The sequence below is a fragment of the Eptatretus burgeri genome, chromosome 5 (assembly GCF_056783735.1).
Source record: "Eptatretus burgeri isolate ZD-2024b chromosome 5, Ebu_testis_v1, whole genome shotgun sequence".
Lineage (NCBI taxonomy): Eukaryota > Metazoa > Chordata > Myxini > Myxiniformes > Myxinidae > Eptatretus > Eptatretus burgeri.
The window spans coordinates 119,134,269-119,154,863 of NC_140965.1; the positions used below are offsets into that span (position 1 = coordinate 119,134,269).

Consider the following 20,595-nt stretch of genomic DNA (forward strand, 5'->3'; position numbering starts at 1 on the left):
ACGAATTTTGTGGACAGGTTGGGTGTGTGATGAGGACGAAATGATTAGATTTTGGTGAAGATCCGGATCCGGATACTCAAATTTTTTCACTCATTTTTCTCCATTGAGAGATAGGGCCAGAAACGATATATAACGCAATATCTCTAAAAATTGTGGACGAGTTGTGGCAAAACTAGGTGGATGAGTTGGTTAGGTGACCCGAACAAGCCGATTAGATTTTGGTTCAGGTCAGCAGATCCGGCCTATCAGTGGGATAGCAAACGTAAACTGTTCAGCCTGGTGGAGGGACGCGTTCTTTTGAGTGCCGTTCTCGTGTTGTGTATGTTCTCTGTTTTGTCCATGCCTTCAAAGCCCCATCAAAGTTTATTTATAATACCAAGAGGGTTTATTTATGTCTACCCCCCTCCATCCACCCCCTTCTCTCCGTAATATTAAAAAAATACATAATTGTTCAAGTGGTAACAATGTTTATTAACATAAATTATTGTTTTTCGATCGTATTATAGGTAATTAATACATATATTTAATACCTTGTTATATTCAGTGTATTTTGAATGTTTTATTTAATTTCTCAGCATATTTTACTTTATTTTAAAATCTACAATCCTGGTTGTCCACCAGTACTCATCAGAAGAAGAGGGTGATGATTTGCAGACTGCACTTTCGGGATTCAACCAGAACAAACAGCGGAAGGTGCTGGACGTCGTGGACCACAGCAAGATCCATTACGAGTCATTTCGGAAGAACTTCTATGTAGAGGTTCCAGAGCTAGCCAAACTCACACAAGAGGGTAAGCCGTTAAAACTTGTTTTCTTACCTGTGGCCTTCACAAACCCATGACTGTAATGTGTATATGCTGTGGTTTTGTAATTGCTAACCTTGAAAAACCTGACATTGAAAATGAAACTTTTGATCCATGACTACAAAGCATGCAGTCATGTGTGATTGACGGACCAATCAGCCAGACACTGTTCCGTGAAACAAAACTTCAGTATGTTTTATGTACTCTGACAGAAGGACTGAAAACAAACACATTCTCACTCACACAATATGTCTGGTGTTGGCTTAATGGTTAGGGTGGTGGGCTTTGGATCCTAGGGTCCTGAGTTCAAATCCTGCTCGGCTGTTTAATTAATACCAGGTGGGGTTAACTCGGCCTGTCATCCTTCCGAGGTTGGCAAAATGAGTCCCAGCTTGCTGGTATACTGTGTCGGAGTGGCGACCCGTCCAGGATTGTGCCCAATAGCCAAGGAGACTGCTTAAGCAGCACCAACACTCTGCACAAAGTATGGTCCCAATGTCCTCTTACACAGCACCCGTTGAAATGTCACTAAAATGATGAGCTGTCTTTGTACTTGGTGACACAATCTTGATCCCAAAATGAAGGAGCAGAGCGTAGAATGGTGGCATTCTTTATCTTTACCCACCAAGATATTCAACACCTTGATGATCTTTTTCACAGAATGGCAGGAGGGAAAGAATGTGGTGGTATTTTGGGGGCACAAAGACATCCTCCATATGTATTCACCCCTGCAATCCCAGATGATCCCCTCTGCCAACTGTGCCGATACCTACAGAAGGTCACTAAATCTATTACGAAAAAGTAACATGACCTTGTCAGGCAGCGCACTGCATTTGGCATCGTTTTCATGCGATCCATCAGTTTGGCTGCGTACCAGATTATTCTACGTCTTTGGCTGAATGAAGGAGGGTGTTGGTGGTGTTCGCTTTGGCAGTGATGAGCTAAGTTGAACAAAGTGGGGAAAGATGGGTTATGATCACAGCTTAAATCATTTTTGATGCTCTCATGCAATTGATGGACAAATATATATCTGGTGAAAGGGACAGTATCGCTCGCTCGTTCATGAACCATGCTTTATACGTATGTAAAAAAAAAAAATTGTTTTTGCTTCAATACGTTTTTAGGCCATGCCCAGCAAATCTTCCTGTGAAGTTTAGAATTATTTGATGCTATGTTGTGATTTGTATGTCTGTCTGACCAATTAGATGGTGTAGAGATTGCACACTTACTTTTTGATTCTGGGTTTGATTCTTGGCCTGAGTGAAAACTCTGTTGTTTTGCACCTTATTGCCTAGCCGACCACTCAACCCAGCAAAATAATCCTTTCCATGAGATTGCTTCCTTCTTGTGGGAACAATGAATGAATTGATGAATGAAAGAGATAGACAGGGATAGAATGAAACATCTGATATACACCCGAAATATGGCATTCGCGGTTGATAATATGCGACGTTCGCAAGAATTTGCCCCTGCGTATTCGCCGTTTTCGTGGCTTTTAAAAATATTTTTTCACGGGACACGAGCAGAACAGTTCTAAAACATATCTTCCACGAGCCACGCACAAAGCAGCTGGAAGTGCATACAGTACAATGCTGTACGTACGCAAAAAAATATCTTCACGAGCCACGAACATGACCTACTTCCTGTACGTGTATTGTAGCTTCACGGGACAAACAGTTTCACGGGACGTCTCACCATGTGAACTTTAAACACACGGTTCTATACGTACTGCATTGTAGGTTTGCGGCATAAACAAAGTTTTGTGGGATGACTCACCAGGGTAACACGTCATTCCCCACAACACCATCCCCCGTGAGTTACTTACAGAATGAAAACACGAACAGCATCTATTGATGTATCCATTAATTACCAGGTCTCCACAAATGAACATTACACAATGGAAACATTCAACGCATCTTCGCGTAAATCACCATCTTGCTACAAACAGCACCATCTGAGCTGTTAAATTTTACAAGCGCTCAGCATAAACTGCCTGCAGATAGGAAAGACATCATGACCTGTGAGTTAAAGAATGGAAATGTTCAGCATATCTGTGAGTGGAATTAGCAGCTAGCTACATGTGGACTAATAACACAATGACATCACTCACCACATCTATTATCAGCTGCTGAATACAGCATCACCCATAAAAATGCCCCCACAAACAATGCGCAAACTACTCACGTGTCCTGGATCGCCATCATTCTCGTACAATTGCTCTGACCTGTGTATTCCCTCTCACTCCATTCATTCTTCGAGAATGGCTCCCAAGGATCGAGGATAACACTCAGAAGGGTATGCTTCCAAGCGGACCACTGATACGGGAGAAGGCGAAGCTCCTGCACGGCCATCTCTCTGGCGCGGGTGGTGCAAGCACAAGCGCAGCGGGTACAAGTGGCACCTCCAGCCTGTTGACAGCGAGCCTTGGGTGGTTCCACCGTTTTAAGGTGCGATATAATTTGCGCAACATCAATCTCATAGGAGAGTCTGCCTCCGTAGACCACGACGCAGACAAGGCATTCCCTGCAGAACTTACGAGCCTCATTGAGGGGAAGGGATACCTGCCGGGGCAGGTCTTTAATGCTTATATGACTGGCTTGTTTCGGGAAAAAGATGCCGACCAGAATGTTCATCTCACAGTGCGACAGTTTCACGGGACGTCTCACCATGTGAACTTTAAACATGCCTTGGGTTGGCAAAGTTGGTTGGTTATATGGTTACCTGCGTAGTGGTTTTGCCATATTGGCGGTATGGCAAAGCAGCCGGATTTAATTGTGCAAAGGACCGGGTATCCCTTCTCCTCTGCACAAATGCCGAAGAGGACTTCCTGATATAGCCCGTGATGCTCTACCGTTCCCTGAAACCACGTGTGCTGAAAAACAAAAACAAGCAGGTGCTGCCCGTGTGCTGGAGGGTGAACAGGAAGGTGTGGGTGATGTCTGAACTTTTAATGGACTGGTTCCATAACTGTTTCGTTCCTCAGGTCGAGAGGAACCTGGCAGAAAAGAACCTTTTTTTTCAAGGTACTCCTGCTGCTTGACAGCTCTCTCGGCCACCCCACAGACCTGCACGGTGCTCACCCGAACGTTGACATAATGTTCCTGCCACCGAACACCCCTCCCCCATCCATCCGCTCGACCTGGGGCTCATATCAACTTTAAAAAAATTATTACACCTGGCGCACCTCATCATCCTCTTCATCCTCATCATAATAATTTTGCAAAGTTACGTGTGCTGTGTTTATTTAATAAAAAATTGAAATGGTACATGATGTTGTTGTTGTGTTTTTTCATTTCACGGTATGGTTAAGAGACTTTAAAGTGCATTCTTCAATAAATTGAAAACGGGACCTGGTGGTATCGTTTTATTTATTTATTTGTAAGAATCTTTCATGAAACTGTAATATCGTGCATTCGTGGTCAAAACCATTTTAATCTTCAAAAACTTACCCCTTTGAACCAGGAACCAGCGCAAACCGATAACATTATCCCAGGTCAGGTCAGGTATGGGAGCATGTGCCGGAGCAGCGCGTTGCTGCGTCCACTTTCCATCGGTACCCCAGAGGCCTCCGTCTGGCCATCCCACAGGCAGATTCCTGGCCCATCCCCATCTCCCTGAGATGCTGATGAATCTGCTGCAACCACGAGGCACATTGTCGGCCCATTGGCCTCCTCCACTCACGAGGCTCCCTCGCTGAGAGAATCTGGTGAGCAGGATCAGCATCAGGAAAACAAGCCACATGTCCACACAGCCGCAGCTGACACTCACGGACTACGCAGGTAACAAATCTCATTTGAGTCTCTCTCAGCAACCACTCGTTGGACACAAAGTCTGACCACCGAAAACCAAGGATTTTGCGGAGAGACCTGGTACCAAAGGAATTATGTCTCCATCTCAGATCCCTGGTCAGAGTCCAAGTCTCACATCCGTAGAGCAACACTGGAAACACCAAGGACTTGAAGACTCGGACTTTTGTCCTCATGCACAGGTAATAGCAGCACCACATCCCATCATCCAGTGAACCCATGACTCCCCAGGCCTGACCCAGACGTCTATTGACCTCTGGCTCACAGCCAACAGAGACATGAATATCACTGCCAAGGTAAGTGAATCTCTCCACGACCTCAACATCCTCACCACAAACAGGTACAGACAAGATTGTAGCATCCAAGATGTCATTGAAAGCCTGGATCTTAGTTTTGACCCAGGAAACCTGTAATCCCAGCGGCTCTGACTCCTCATTCAGCACCTTGAGGGCCCCCAAAAGGATATCTAGAGTCTCTGCAAAGACGACTGCATCAACTGCGAAATCAAGGTCAGAGATCTTGACATTCCCAAACGATGCACCACAACTTGATTTCTCCGACGTCCTCCCCAGAATCCAGTCCATTCAAGTGCTGAAAAGTGTGGGGGCCAGTACACACCCCTGATGAACCCCAGTAACAACTGGAAATAATTCAGAGATGGTATTGTTGTGGGCCGGGGGTCAGTGGCGAGGAGAAAACGCGAGGTGGGGCAGTGGGGTTGTCTCCACCGAGTACCCGGAATTGAAGGTCGTATCCCTTGGATAACTCCAAAGGTCACGGCTCCCTTAGCGGACCGTGGGCGCCAATATTTTGACGGTGTGTGGTAGGTTTAATTTCCTAATTTCAATATACCTCAGTACCCACGTCGTCTAACTACCAGGGAAAACCACACCCTCGACGGACCTCGGGCGGCACGGGCCGTTTACTGAGCCCGATGCGGTGTAAACCGAGCGAGGATTACCAAGATCCGTCAGTCCAAATGAACAATTACAGCAACAAGGCCTCCCTAATTCCCAATATGCACTGTGCTGAACCAATGAAAGAAACGACAGCAACGAGCTGGTACATTTAAGAAGAGGATTTATATATGAACAATAAATCGGGGAGGGGAGCACACAAAGAGCAGAGTTAAAATCGAATATGCAGTCAATGTACAAGGGCGAGATACTGAAGCAATGTCTACTTATCGGACTGGCGCCACACACACACACACACACACACACACACACACACACACACACACACACACACACACACACTAAATGGGTCGGTTGCCCTTTATTGTGCCCTACAGCTCTGTAGGGAAGACGAGCTGAGGGAAGAGCTTGGTCTTGCACCTGCCCGCCTCATGCGGTAACATCGATCTTGTCCGGTGGCGGGACTCAAACCTGCGCCGATATACCAGGCACCGAGGGACCAAGGATTCAGGCACGGACGCCAGCCAGCTCTAATGATGACGAGGCGAGGTATCACTGCGACGAGACCAGAGCCAGCGACAAGACGAGACCAGTGCCAGCTACAAGACGAGACCAGCCACCAGATCACTGCGCCGTCCCATTTATTTCTTCTCCGACCGGGGTGGGGGGGATGGGTGGAAACGTCTCACGTCACCGCACCCCTTATTCACCAGGGGAAATTGGCCATCTCTCCATGATTGGTCGGGGGGGGGGGGTGTCGGGGCGTCTCGATCCCCCGCCCCCTGAAGAGACTGCTTCTCTTGATGCTCGCTCTGCTCCCATTGGCTGAAAGGCGGCAAATGCGCTCACACCCTTCCGATTGGCCGAAGCGTAGAGTCAGAACTTCGGTGATCGAGGGAACTCCGCCCACATCTGTGTTCGGCACGCCATCGTGCGGGGAATGATCCATCGTGTTTTGATTTTTGTGGATATAAATTCTAGAGCTAAGAAAATAACTCGCAGCGCACACATGAAATTCCCGTTAGACACAGGGGATGGATTCTAACTATGCACATATACTTAACGAAATAACTGAACTGCGGGGACTCTGGCTGTTTGTGTGCAAAAGGTTCCCAAATCCGTAACAGTATTACCACATCTCACAGCACTCTCAACACCAGAGTAGAGTTCAGACATCAGATCGATCAGTTGTGGTGGCACCCCACGAAGACCAAGAATCCTCCAGAGGGCATCCCGATTCACTGAATCCAATTGCTTCACAGAGATCAACATAGGCTGCAAGCAGTCCCTGCCCAAACTCTCAGCTGCGTTTGTTGAAGACCCGAAGAGCAAGGATACGGTCAATCGTTGACCTCTTTGGTTTAAGCCTGACTGCTCTGGACGCTGGTGCTCAAGCAGATGGTGGCGAACCCTATCAAGAATTTTCTGAGCAAAGACATTATCGGTTCATGGCAGTTGCTGGTTCATGAAAAAGGCTGCAATTGTCGACACCACCAAAGTCAGGGAATTGGTACAATGGGGACGATTCCAGTTATTCCCGACATTCACAAATTTTTCACGGTTAGGGAAATCCCCAGAACCTATCCCCCCCCATTTCCCATTGAAACAATGCCCCCACATTCATGGTTTTAACATTCGTGAGGTTTTCCCGGAACGTATCCCCCACGAATGTCGGGGTCCAAGTGTACTGTATTTGATGTTTGGCTGAAGATTATCCTTCAGATGAAGGGTCTCAAAATGGCAACATTGATTGCTCAGGCTTCCCATCCTCTTCAGGCAACATTCAAGCAAAACTTGTGGAATAAAACACACGTTGATGAAACCGCCTCACTTATAGACTCGTTTGCTGTAACACAAAGGTGAGCAACGACATGGCTCCACATTGCAAAAACACTCATTTGCTGTCGCGTAAAGGTGAGGAGGTGGCTCCACATTGCATAAGCACCCGTTTTCTTTAAGACAAATGTGAGGTGATGCCTCGTTTGGAAAGAGAACTTGAGAGGAGGCCACGCCGAGTCTCAAAAGAGTCTTTTGGAAAGCTCATACTTGTTTATTTTGTTCAGGAGAGTCACCGATTTCATTTTCCACATGCACGTGTTTTTGAGTGCAGAGGTGCACGCTTATCGAGTTGAATTGGAGGGCATTGTGGTACGGGGGAAAAATTGTCCGAAACCCGTTAAAGCATGGGTGCAGTGTGGAATATCAATGAAGATCCTTCAAGCTCTGAAAAGGTCAGCCGTGTCATTTGTGCATGTCATTTTGAAATGTGCATGTCGTGTAAATATTAATTTTGGCATCAAATCAAACACGACGCCTTTCGTTCATCAGGATATTTGTTTAATTGCTCGCTACCCGAGCACAGTTTCCATGTGAACATGTTTGTTTGTTTATTATTGAACCTTTCAGCCTGTTTGTTGACAAGGTTGTGGATTTTCTCATCGTGACAGGCACAACTTTGAAAAGCCATCGCCGATTCAGGCTCAAGCTATCCCAGCAATAATGTCAGGCAGAGACCTTATCGGTATCGCCAAAACGGGCAGTGGTAAAACCTTAGCCTTCCTTCTACCGATGTTTCGTCACATCGTGGACCAGCGGCAGCTCGAGGAGGGCGAGGGTCCCATCGGTGAGTCAGACGTACATTAACTCAAAGTTGAAAATCCCAACCACGATTGGTCGTGGTGCTCATGTCTGTGCAGGTGTACGTCAATTCATCAGTACAAGGTGTTAGTTTTACCGTCCAACCCCACCCCAATCCATCCTCCTTCCAAATTTCCAGTTTTCCCTCCTCAGAGTTTCCTTCTGTATCCATCATGCCCTCTCCATGCATCGTCTCCTGCACCCCATTGCTCCCCACACCCATTCCTTGTCCACCTTCCGAATGTGCTGATTATTATTTATTTTTTTTCAAGGGTTTGTAAAGTAGTTTAACTTGTTAAATGCTTGTGTGGTACATACAGAATGACAGTGACCAAGGTTTATCGAATGTTTTTGTTTTGCTTTAACACGAACAGTCATCATTGTTTAACTGCAATGAAGGTCCTTATGAGGATGCTTTCCTCTGGAAGTGGAATGTTGAACGTATCGGCCATACCTCCACCACGTTACACACATCTGCTTTTTACTGCCTCAATGTTGTTTCATTAGAAGATGGTTTATTCCTTCGAAATACCTCGTGTTTGTGTACGTTACAGGCTTAATCATGACGCCCACACGAGAGTTAGCCTTACAGATCACGAAAGAGTGCAAGAAGTTCACCAAGGTACTGCAGTTACGTGTCGTTTGTGTTTATGGAGGAACAGGGATCAGTGAACAGGTGAGGACTAATGCACCTGAAAGTGATTATTCACCTTCCTTTTGCTTTCTTTTGGATCTTCCTTTTTAACGTCGTTTCCTTGTCTCGTCTGCCGGTGCAGTTTTGTTTTCAAGGCATTGTCTGCCCCCTTGGGCCTTTTGTCATTTGGTCGATAAAGTTTTGCTTCAACATAGAATAAAAACCAATAAATCCATTTGGAATATTGAAACCGTCCATCTCTCAACTTCGTTCCTACATTTTGTTGTGTGCAGATTGTTTCGGCGTTTGCTTTGAAGACCTTCTGTCTGTTTATCTTTCTTTCACTCTTTCTCTCTCACCTTCCCATCTGCCTTGATGCCATGTAGCGTATACACCTGCAATTTGTCATTTCTTTACCAAACGTGTCATGAAGGCAACAAAGGGTGACTATGCTGCCATTTGGAACGTTACTTCAACAGTTTTATCTGAACACGCTCTTGGTCTTGGCGATACTGTTGTGCTTTTAGTTGCAGATCTTTCCAAGCAACTTATGAAGAATCAACGGATTCATCTGATTACTCGATTATAGAAGACAAGATAAAATACAATATTTTAGATTATGTTTTTGGAAATATGAATTTGCTGTCGGTGTTTTGTAAAAACTGGAAGCACCCGCGTTGACGGGCGGACGCACACACACATGTAGGCACAACGAGACTGAGCTCCTTTTATACATTAGATTGCTCACCTGCCAACTGTCTTCAACCCTACCACCGCACCCCTCCCCTCCCCTCCCCCCCCTCCCCCCACCAAAAAGGCAAAAATATTGTCATGGGCGAGGGGGTGGGGTCTCTTCGACCCGACGCTCGACCTACGACCCTGAATCTGTCATCCACGGATAACTCCACAACCTGACAGGTTGCTCAGCAACCACGGATGCCGGATGAAGCCACAAAACCCAAAAGAATCCTCACTCTTGGTAATCGCGTCGTGACCTTACCGGTGGTTTGGTTACTTTAACTGGCGAACCGTGCTCTCGACTCCACACCCTGTCTACCGATTACATCCGCTGAGTGAATCCGTAGGTGGAAATCTGCTTTCTCGGAGTGAATCAGTGGGGCAGAACTTCCTGTCTATCCACTATGCACACACTATGCCAGATCATTGAAGCAAAGGATGACCGGGCAGGTTTGAAAGATGCTTACCAAACAAAACGGCAAGCATTTATTTAAAATCCAGCAATCGAGGAGCATGCCTGGTGTTGGCTCAGTGGTTCGGGTGGCTGGCTTGGGATCTTAGGGTCCTGAGTTTGAGCCCCGTTGGCCACTGAATTAATACCAGGTGTGGTTGACTCTGCCTGTCATCCTTCCGAGGTTGGCAAAATTAGTGCCGGCTTGCTGGTATCCTGTGTCAGAGTGGCGACCCATCCAGTATTGTGCCCAATAGCCAAGGAGACTGTTTACGCAGCACCAACGCTCTGCACAGAGTATGGTCCCAATGGATGGATGGAATCAAGAAGCAACACATATTTACAATCATAACAATCATGCATTTATTTACAGTCGGGCAATCAAAGAGCACATACAGCAAGCAGGCAAAGACACAAAAGAGCAGACTTACCCCTAGCACGTATATTTTCCTCTTAAGGTCATCTTACTTCTGACATATACGCAGGCTAGGTGCCATCATTCAAACGGGAAAATGTAGATTCGAAAGAGATGAGGAGATAAGAAGTAGACCGGAGCATGGCTTCGGCCCCTGGCTCACCTGGCAGACAGAGCTGTCCTGTGTCGATCCCATTATGGAGTGTGGGAAAGGAAGTGGGGAGTGGGGAAAGCAAGGACTGTGGGTTGTCGATGCGATGTTGGTGGAGGTGTAGAATAGTGATAATGTAAGCTTGGAGAAAGGGTGTGAGGTGTGAATGAGTGCCTTGCCCTGATGGGTCAAGAGGCATGTCGTTGATTGCTCTTTTTTTATCGTTGATACTCTTTGTGTATCCAATGTATATGATTATGGGTCTATATAGACTGCAGGAAAAGATCGTGTAAGTCATTATGGAGCTGTGGTGCGCTGAAGACTTCGCCCTCATTCTCGTCTCGCCCGTGACGCCCTGATACCTGCCCTGAGCTAGTGTGTATCTTGCACTGTTGAAGCGAACGTGCAGTTGATGAAGCGGTCATCCGTATTTTTGGAGTGTGCGAGTCCAGCCGGAATTATCTCGCAGGATGGAATCTCACTGCGACCCTGACCTTACCGTGAGAAGGACTGGAGAAGAGGGAAGACCTTGAAGCGAGAGGCCCAGAGAAGTTGGCGGCGTGGAATGTCAACGTGGAGTTACTTTGTACCTCTAGTGTTGCGTTGGCTCCTCGTCAGCACAACCAGTCTGCCAGCAGGAGAGAATCTGAGCACCTGTGAAGGTGCACTGGATCACGATCGGGTCTGTGGTCAACGTGCGCCCAATGATACAAGGCTCACGATGCTGTCACGGACCGTCCCCCGCTCGTGCACAGCTCGCTTGGCGAAACAAACTTGACTGCACTCTTCCGCTCCATAGGCTCTGCATGTTGTGGAACGGGATCTCTGGGTCACCCCCAAGACCTCCTCCGTGTCGCTTCTCCGGAACGCTCATTGCTTCACCTTTTATTATAACAACGCAAGGTCAACCCCGAAAAAGACGACAGACAGTCTGAATTCAAAGATTCACCAAAGCTTGACCATTGGTTCTGAGCATTATTTTCCATCACAAATCTTTCACCCAGTCCAGTCCTCCCCAATGTAGAAGTGAAGCTCTCATGTTACTCGAACCCCGTCGCCTCAACAAAAGTCATCCTTGAATATCTGTTGATAATTAATCCATCGCGTTGCCAATATGCCAATGACACATTCATTTGTCTGCGCACGTATCTTTTCACCCACTACGTATACCATTCATTTAATTCACTGTAATTCAAGTTGCCTTTGTCACTGTAACTATCAGTATCATGTCATGCAAGTTGCCTTTGACACAGAACTTCCAACACTTAACATTTCCAATTATGTAGGATTTATGAATCTGCAAACAGGTGTCAAAGCCAGTGACCAATTGAAAATCAATTGTCGGATTAATAGGGTGAGAGCACGTTGTCATGGAATGCGAGGTAATATTTGAATTATATGCCTGTGGCTAACTGGCCTTCAAGTCTACTTTCACAGAATAGTTACTTGTTGACCTTCGTTTACAGCATTAAATTAAGAAATAGATAAATTATATCGACACAGGAGGAAAGAGAAGGAACTCGAGCGTAATTGTCATGCAAATGACGTGGCAGTGTGCCTTTTGTTCGGCAAGTCACATACATTCGAAAATTCACTATTCAGGCTTTTGAAGGCCGTTCCAGAGTGGCAGTTTTGAAGGCCTTTCCACAGTGGCCGTTTTGAAGGCCGTTCCACAGTGGCCGTTTTGAAGGCCGTTCCACAGTGGCCGTTTTGAAGGCCGTTCCACAGTGGCCGTTTTGAAGGCCGTTCCACAGTGGCCGTTTTGAAGGCCGTTCCACAGTGGCCGTTTTGAAGGCCGTTCCACAGTGGCCGTTTTGAAGGCCGTTCCACAGTGGCCGTTTTGAAGGCCGTTAGCCGTTTGCCGGTACCTTGTGTTTTGTAGTTTATTTTCTTGGAGCTGTTTTATGAATCCTGCAGAGAAGTTAAATGAAATGTGTGTATGGTGATATTTATTCCTCTTTCCTTCTCATGATAATGATTTCCCTTTTGAAAAATCTGCAGCAGTGAAAACATGATGGGGAATTGTATTTAACAAATTGGTTATGTTTTCAATCGGCTTGTTTAGTTTGTCTGAACGTGTGATATATATATATATATATATATATATATATATATATATATATATATATATATATATATATATATATATATTTATATATATATATATATATATATATATATATATATATATATATATATATATATAATATACAGTCATGCACCGCATAATGACGTTTCGGGCAACGACGGATCGCATATAAAACGGTGGTCCCATAATCGCATTTACGACGGATCTACCAGCTCCATTATAATGGAGCTGAAAAATTCCTATCGCCGAGTGATCAGGCGACATAGCGCTGCCAGTCATATAAAAATAGCACATACAATTATGTACAGTACATAATACTTCATTATGATAAACGACTGTGTGGCCCCGTTATAATGCGATCGTTAAAGTCCATAAAATGTCATCGCGAAAAAAGCAGGGTCTTGCTAAATCGGGAAATCGGCTTTCAAACTGAACCAATGTTTGCACGTTTACCTTCTAGCAAGTAAATTACCTTTGAATTGAAGAATTCCGCAAATAAATCGTTGTTGTTTCAGTCGAAATAATAGCACATTTCTTTTTGGTGAAGCTTTTTATGTTGTTAAAACATTCACACTGTTCCAAAAATATATATCACAATTGACAGGTGCTTGTCTTCATTTAGAAATTATAACATCGATGCAATGATGACGTATTTATAAAATTCAAACGCTATTTATTCACCCTTCTATAATCGATGCGAGAGGAGATTGTAAGCTGCCGCTAACAACACACACGGCCGTCATGAACAGCACAAAGGTAAAACTAACGCGTCTTCCGTCTCTCTTGGATGTGTGTTGCAATTGCCGACAGTATTCAGTACAGTAACATGCTGTACAGGTTTGTAGCCGAGGAGCTATAGGCTATACTATATAGCCTAGTTGTCTAGGTTTGTGTAAGTACGATGTTCAAAAAGGAAAACGAAAAAAATAAATAAAATATGATGTTCGCACAACGACGACGTCGGTTAACGATGCATTTCTCAGAACGTAACCCCGTCGTTAAGTGGCGCATGACTGTATGTATAAAAATTAATGTAATTGTGTGTCCATCCACACAGATAGCTGAGCTGAAGAGAGGAGCGGAGATCATTGTCTGCACGCCAGGGCGAATGATCGACATGCTTGGTGCCAATAGTGGTAAGTTTCCTCCTCGTCCTACTGCTTAAGGCCGAAGCAGCATGCGAGGGTGGACGTGACTCGTATGACTAATTATTATTTGTAAACCTTCAAGTGTCGATCAAATTATCAATTTGTCTTGTCTTGCCAATGTGTCTTGTGCTTTTACTGCTTTGTTTTTATTTAATCACTCTCATAATTTTTTTTTTTTAGCTCAACTGCAACATTGGTCAGGTGAGCTTATGGGTTAGTGCGTAGTCAGTCCATCTGTCCACCCATCCGTAAACATTTGCAGCAACCTCTTCTCCGAAACTGCTGATGGGATTGTGACCAAACTTGGCTAAAATTATCTTTTGCGTGGTGGAACTCAAGTTTGCTCATGAGACCCCCCCCCCCATCCACCTATAAGGTTCAAAGGTCCCAAAAGTACTTGAATTTCAATCTATTTTGGATTCCAGGAAAACTTTTAACAAGCTTCTTCTCTCAAACGGTGTAACCGATCAATGCTAAACTATAAATTTGTGATCATCTACCCAAGGGAAATGTAGTTTGTTTACAATGATATCGTCAGTCACTTGGTATGGCAGCCATTATTGGATCAAAAGAACACCTTTATGAATCCTCTTCTTTGTAACTGCTTAACCGATCAATGCAAAACTTTATTTGATCAACTACCCAAGGGAAATATAGTTTGTTCACAATGGCATCATCATTCATTTGGAATAGCAACCAGATTGGTTCATAAGAAAACCCTTAAAAATCACCTTCTCTGAAACTGCTTAACCGATCGATACGAAACTTTACAGATGTGATCGACTCCACGTCAGAAATATAATTTTATAACAATAACATCATTGATCACGTGGTCTGGCAGCCATATTGCATCATAAGAAAATCTTTAAAATTCATCTTCTCTGGAACCGCTTAACTGATCAATGCGAAACTTAAAATAGATGATCGACTCCCTGTGGGAACGTTTGATTAACACTGATCCGAAAAAATATGAGTCGATGGCATCATAATTCTGAAAGTGGGCAATGTCTCGGAAAATTTGAACTACAGACACCTTGGAGTTGTATTTCATCAAAAAGTGCTAACTTTGACACAACAATAAGTGAAATCATGGTACCGCAAATGGGCAATATCTCAAAAACTGGGGCTCATAGACAGCAGGGAGTTGGACTACCATAAACATCATGTCAGCACGACCTGACATAAAATGTGTATTCTAAATCCAGCTCTTATTTGTACCTTGATCCATCTGTCACTCCCCTCTTTGGCAACCACCCAGGTGAGCGACATGACCATTGGTCCTCCATTTAAATTTTTACTTTCATCTCTCATTGCTATTCGTCTTTTATTTTCAAAATTTTGCGATTGTAATTGTTTGTTTTTTAACATTAAAATCTCGAGTTTTGTCTTTATTTATTTAAATATTGATAACCATGTTAAAGTTAACTTTGGACGTTGCTGAAAAAGCTTAAAACATGGATTTTCAAAATTTTCTCAGTAAGGGTGCCTGGCTTCACATTTCACCAAGTTTCATTGATGTCTTTAAAATGAAACTAACCCTCAAACCCTGCCCAGCACCCCATACTCCTTCCTAGCTGAGCCACCCCTTATTATCTAGCCAACCACATTTTCACTTTTCAGTTCTCCTTCATTTTTCTCGGAAGCCATCCCAACATCCTTCTTCACCACGTCAATGACGTGTTTGTGTCTAACATGCTTCATGTTCGAGTCAAGGTCACATATTGATGTGTGCAGGGATCTAGTATCACACACATGCGCCGTAACCTCTGTTCTCTTTTCTCAGGCGGAGCTGGCTTTGGCTTATATTGTATGTAGCCTGGCCATGTGACTCGTTCTGCTGGCACATGGCTGAGCCATTTGACTTCTGACAAGCCTTATGAGTGGTCCGTGATAGGGGCTTTAGCTGGGTTGACTTGAACCTTGTGCAAGATTTGCATTTGGCCAAGTTTGTTTGAATGTAAACTCAACAAAATTTGCTAAAAGCCAGAGGTGCAAGTTAACGTGTGGAAAAAGTCAGCCGAAGCATAAAAACGTAAACATTACAGGAACATGTGTACAACCCTTGCTTAAAATATTACACTCTCCAAGAAAACTTGTCAAACTAGAATAGCACTCGGTCGAGCGTATCCCTCTGTCAGGCTGAACAGTTTACGTTTTGTATCCCCCTGATGCGGCTGATCTTGATCTGGATCTGAACCAAAATCTAATCGACTTGTTCTTGTCACCTACTCAACTCATCCATATAGTTTTGTCATAGCCTGTCTGCATCGGTTGAGATACTATGCTATGTATCATTTTTGGCCCTATCTCTCAATTATGAAGAATCACTTTAAGAATAGAAACATTCTCGTATCCAGATATAGAGCTTCACCAAATTGGAATTAATTCTTCCTCGTCACACACCCAACCTGTCCACCAAGTTTCGTCAGAATCATTCCACAACTTTTTGAGATATCCTATTCAGTCAGACAAACAGATGGTCAAAACAAAAACAAAAAAATCAGACAAACAGACCTTTGGTGGCAGAGGTAATTAGAGTTTCAACAAATAAGAGTGCTTTGTACTCATAAAGGATCGATTGAGGAATGTTTGCCCCGTGATCACGAACTTCAGCAAAATCTTCTGACACAGGAAAATGCTGGCTCTTTGTTTGTCATCCATCAGGACGAGGTAATCAGGATACGGAGAAGGATTAACCGTGTGAGCCATTCGATCTGAGCATGTGAATTTTTATTGTCTTGCTTCCACAGATGACGTGTAACTTATACGCCACTAGACAATCACGTTTGATCCCTTCCTGTTCCCCATGTGCTTCGGCTCACCATTAATGTATTTAAAATGAACCTGGGATTCCCCTGTGAATAGTATTGCCTCCTATCATCACAGGTTGGCTTTGAACCATTGGGGATTGTGATTGGGAATATCCTCTCTTTGTGATGTATTTATAATCGAGAAGATTTGCAGGTTGTGGTCCGTATGAAGATATTCCAGATGAGTGAAATCTGTTCCGCACTATTTTGCTTGGAAACTCAAATACGAACTGCACGACCATAAATCCTGCGCAAAGGCAAGTCCAGGTGGAATCTGCACCTCAGGCACTCATGAAGAGCTAATGATCTCAGTGGCAAGCCATACAAAAAGTAGTGTATTCGTTCTCTTCCGACCAACCAACCACTCTTCATTTTATAGAGCTGTGCCATGTTGCAGGTCATGTGAACATTGTTTTCATCCGTGTTATGGTTTGTCCCAAGTAACACCATCACGTGATGTTTGACAAGACGAGTAGTTATTTGACTTTGTGCATTCAAATGTCTCAGTGGCACGTCATTAGGTTTTCTCGAACAAAAAGGTAAATTGACAAGAATATCACCTGCAAATACCTTCGTTAGTTTCCGAATATCAGACGTTATCTGGAGATTGGCATTGTCTAACATTGATTGTACTTTGTAACACTTCTCTTTAACTACCTTTTTTTTCTGCTGTTTTATTTAAATTTATTTTAACACTTATTTTCCCTTGGCTTTTAGCAAATATTGCTGAATATCATACAACATGTCCGATTGTCTCCCCAAAGAGAAAGTGACATGTTCGATGAATGTGTTCAACATTTCAGTTATTTGTTATTTTCATACTTCCAGTTAAAAATGAAACCATGTTGAATCCTTAAAATGAGATAGATATATATATATATATATATATATATATATATATATATATATATATATATATATATATATATATATATGTATATATGTATATATATATATATGTATATATGTATATATATATATATGTATATATATATATATATATATGTATATATGTATATATATATGTATATATATATATATATATATGTATATATGTATATATATATATATATATATATATATATATATATATATATATATATATATATATATGTATATATGTATATATATATATATATATATATGTATGTATATATGTATATATATATATATATGTATATATGTATATGTATATATGTATATATATATATGTATGTATATATGTATATATATATATATATATATATATATATATGTATGTATATATGTATATGTATATATATATATATATATATATATATATATATATATATATATATATATATATATATATATATATATATATATATATATATATATATATGTATATATATGGAGCATTGTTGTTTGTGTCGTGTATATTGAATGCAAAATAAAAAGAAAACAGAAGATTAGGCTTTGACATGTAAAGTGTAAATGCTTGTTGAAAAAATAGTGTGAAATTTCTTATCGATACAAGGATGCTTCACATTTCACTTGGATATTTTGGTGTGTGTGTGTGTGTGTGTGTGTGTGTGTGTGTGTGTGTGTGTGTGTGTGTGTGTGTGTGTGTGTAAATACACAATAAACAATGCATTCAATTATTCTTCATTATTCTCCCAAATGGAGTGGAAGCTTTCTTATGCCTAAAGTGTAGCATTCTTGAGGATATGTGTGTAGCCGGTCAGGAAACATCATTCGTAATCTTCTCTTCTTCTTCAAAAACCTTTTTTCCCCCACAATTTGGTCTTTGATACGGATTCCCTTGCCCGTCAATCATCGTGATACTATGCAGCCATTCATCAAATTTTCATCAAGCTTGACGTTTTCACGAACCAAGCATTTGCAATTAACCTCCACCATCGAAGATGGATGGAGGTTTCTGTTTTCACCCCTGTCTGTTTGTTTGTTTGTTTGTTTGTGAACAGTATTACGGAAAAACTCCTGGACGGATTTCGACGAAACTTGGTGGGGGGATTAGGTATGGTCCAAGGATCATGCCATTAGATTTTGGACTTGGTCCAAAGTCCAATATGGCTGCTATGGCGGCCATTTTGAAAAAAATTTGAATTTTTGTTTTTGCATTTCTACATGTTTTTAGTGATTTCCAACCAAATAAAAAAAATTGTTAGAGGAAAAAAAAAAAACTTTTGCAACTTTTTTTTCAAAAAAATTTCGATTTTTATTTTATTTTTTTGGGCATTTCTACATGTGCGTCGATCTAGTTTAGCTTATTCAATCGTGGTTCAGTAGAGTCTTATCCGTTTTGACCTACTATGAATAGGATATCAGGTTCTCTTAAGTGACCCAGCAGTATTGATGGCGGAGGTTTTGCACTCGACCGAGTGCTCCCCCTCTAATTATTCGCTGTTCTTTGTTGTCTCACTTCCCACCATTTTTATTTCCATCACGTGCATTTGATCAGGAATATGATTAAGGGTTTTCGATGCAAGAATTTGTATTTTTATTTTTTTTTGTCAGGGTGCCAGTGATAACTTGCCAACTCTTCACAAAAGGCACATGTTCTTTTACGTCCACTAACAAATGCCAGTGGCAGAAAGGATGCCCTGCTTAATGTGCATCCTTGGGACTGCACACTGCGATTTATTGCTCTACCTGTGAAGCACCAATTTGACAGTTTTATATTTGGACCGATATAATCAAACCTAGGCCAGATAGTTCAAAAGGTAAGTGCGCTAGCTCTACAATATCTATTCGGGCCCAACCTGCATTATTCTGCGTTTTCGAAATCCAAGTCCACATCAAATTTGAACCATCCTTGTAAGTTGTATAGAAATTCAGCTCGATTTATTCTTTCCTACTCGATACTTCCTTTGATTATTGTATTGTCTTTCAAGATTTTCTGCTCAAAGAAGGAATCTGATAATGAAAAGAAAATAAATAAGATAATCCTTTTTAGTGATGCTTGTGTATGTCTGTTAACCTTGTTGCTTGAACGTGCGCATCTATATGACCATGTGCTGTGACTCTCTGCAGGCCGAGTGACCAACTTGCGTCGATCCACGTACGTGGTATTGGACGAAGCCGACCGCATGTTTGACATGGGCTTTGAACCGCAGGTATTTCATTTGCATTGCCTCAGTCTGGGCATTGCCCGAATCTTATAAGTTGGAATAACCTGCGACGTGAAATCCGGCTGTGCAAATGCAGTGGCAGTGAGTCCACGGTTGGATTCAACAAGCAAGGGAAAGAACAAACAGGAGGAGAGGGGATGAAACACAGTTACCTGCAAGTGAATCACCAGGATTAGTCACAAAGAGAGGGAAGTGTGGCATAAAGACACCCTATCGTAATCACAAATATCACTGTATAATAACTGCTGTGAGGCGTGATGAAACACAAAGTGAGGAAAACGTGTGATTTACCAGACCACCTCAATGGACTATTTGTTTTTTCAAGCAATGCTATTTGTGTCTATCCGCATCAGCAGTCACACCCCATTGGTCAGTGCCACCACCAATTGAGGAGTGAAGGGAAAAACTGGCGCACCCAATTGGTCCGTGCCACCACCATTTTACAAGTAAATATTGGTGACGTAGCTACAGCCACACAACCTCTATATATTTTAGTCGATGTTGCATTTACACGTTCTCATCACAAGCTGTTTGCATCTGGTGATCAGTCTCTCCAATGATCTTGACAACCTTATTTTGATCCATTTTAAATACACATCGTCGAGTGTATTTTCAACAAAAGGAGGAAATGTAAAAATCTGTTTGAACTGCAGGATTTGAATTTTTTTTGAATGCTTATCAACATTTTAATAAAAGAGTTAACATTTTTGGCGCCATTTTTCCTTTTACCTCCGCCACCGAAGGTGGAAGGAGGTTATGTTTTTACCTCTGTTTGTCTGTTTGTTTGTCTGTTTCTGTGCAGGATATCTCAAAAAGTTGTGGATGTATTCTGATGACTTTTTGTGCGCAGGTTGGGTGTGTCGTGATGATGAATTGATTTGATT

At 42.6% G+C, this 20,595-nt stretch overlaps 1 protein-coding gene across 1 annotated transcript in view; it reads left to right on the plus strand.

Moving 5' to 3' along the window:
• The window catches only part of DDX46 (DEAD-box helicase 46), a 92,416-nt gene that overhangs the window by 37,471 nt on the left and 34,350 nt on the right, over nt 1-20,595 (plus strand). The window contains exons 8-13 of the mRNA XM_085883496.1: nt 622-790; nt 7,636-7,756; nt 7,973-8,148; nt 8,717-8,838; nt 13,698-13,776; nt 19,614-19,696. Of these exons, the coding sequence (XP_085739622.1) occupies nt 622-790; nt 7,636-7,756; nt 7,973-8,148; nt 8,717-8,838; nt 13,698-13,776; nt 19,614-19,696 (750 nt within the window). The remainder of the gene's footprint in view (nt 1-621; nt 791-7,635; nt 7,757-7,972; nt 8,149-8,716; nt 8,839-13,697; nt 13,777-19,613; nt 19,697-20,595) is intronic.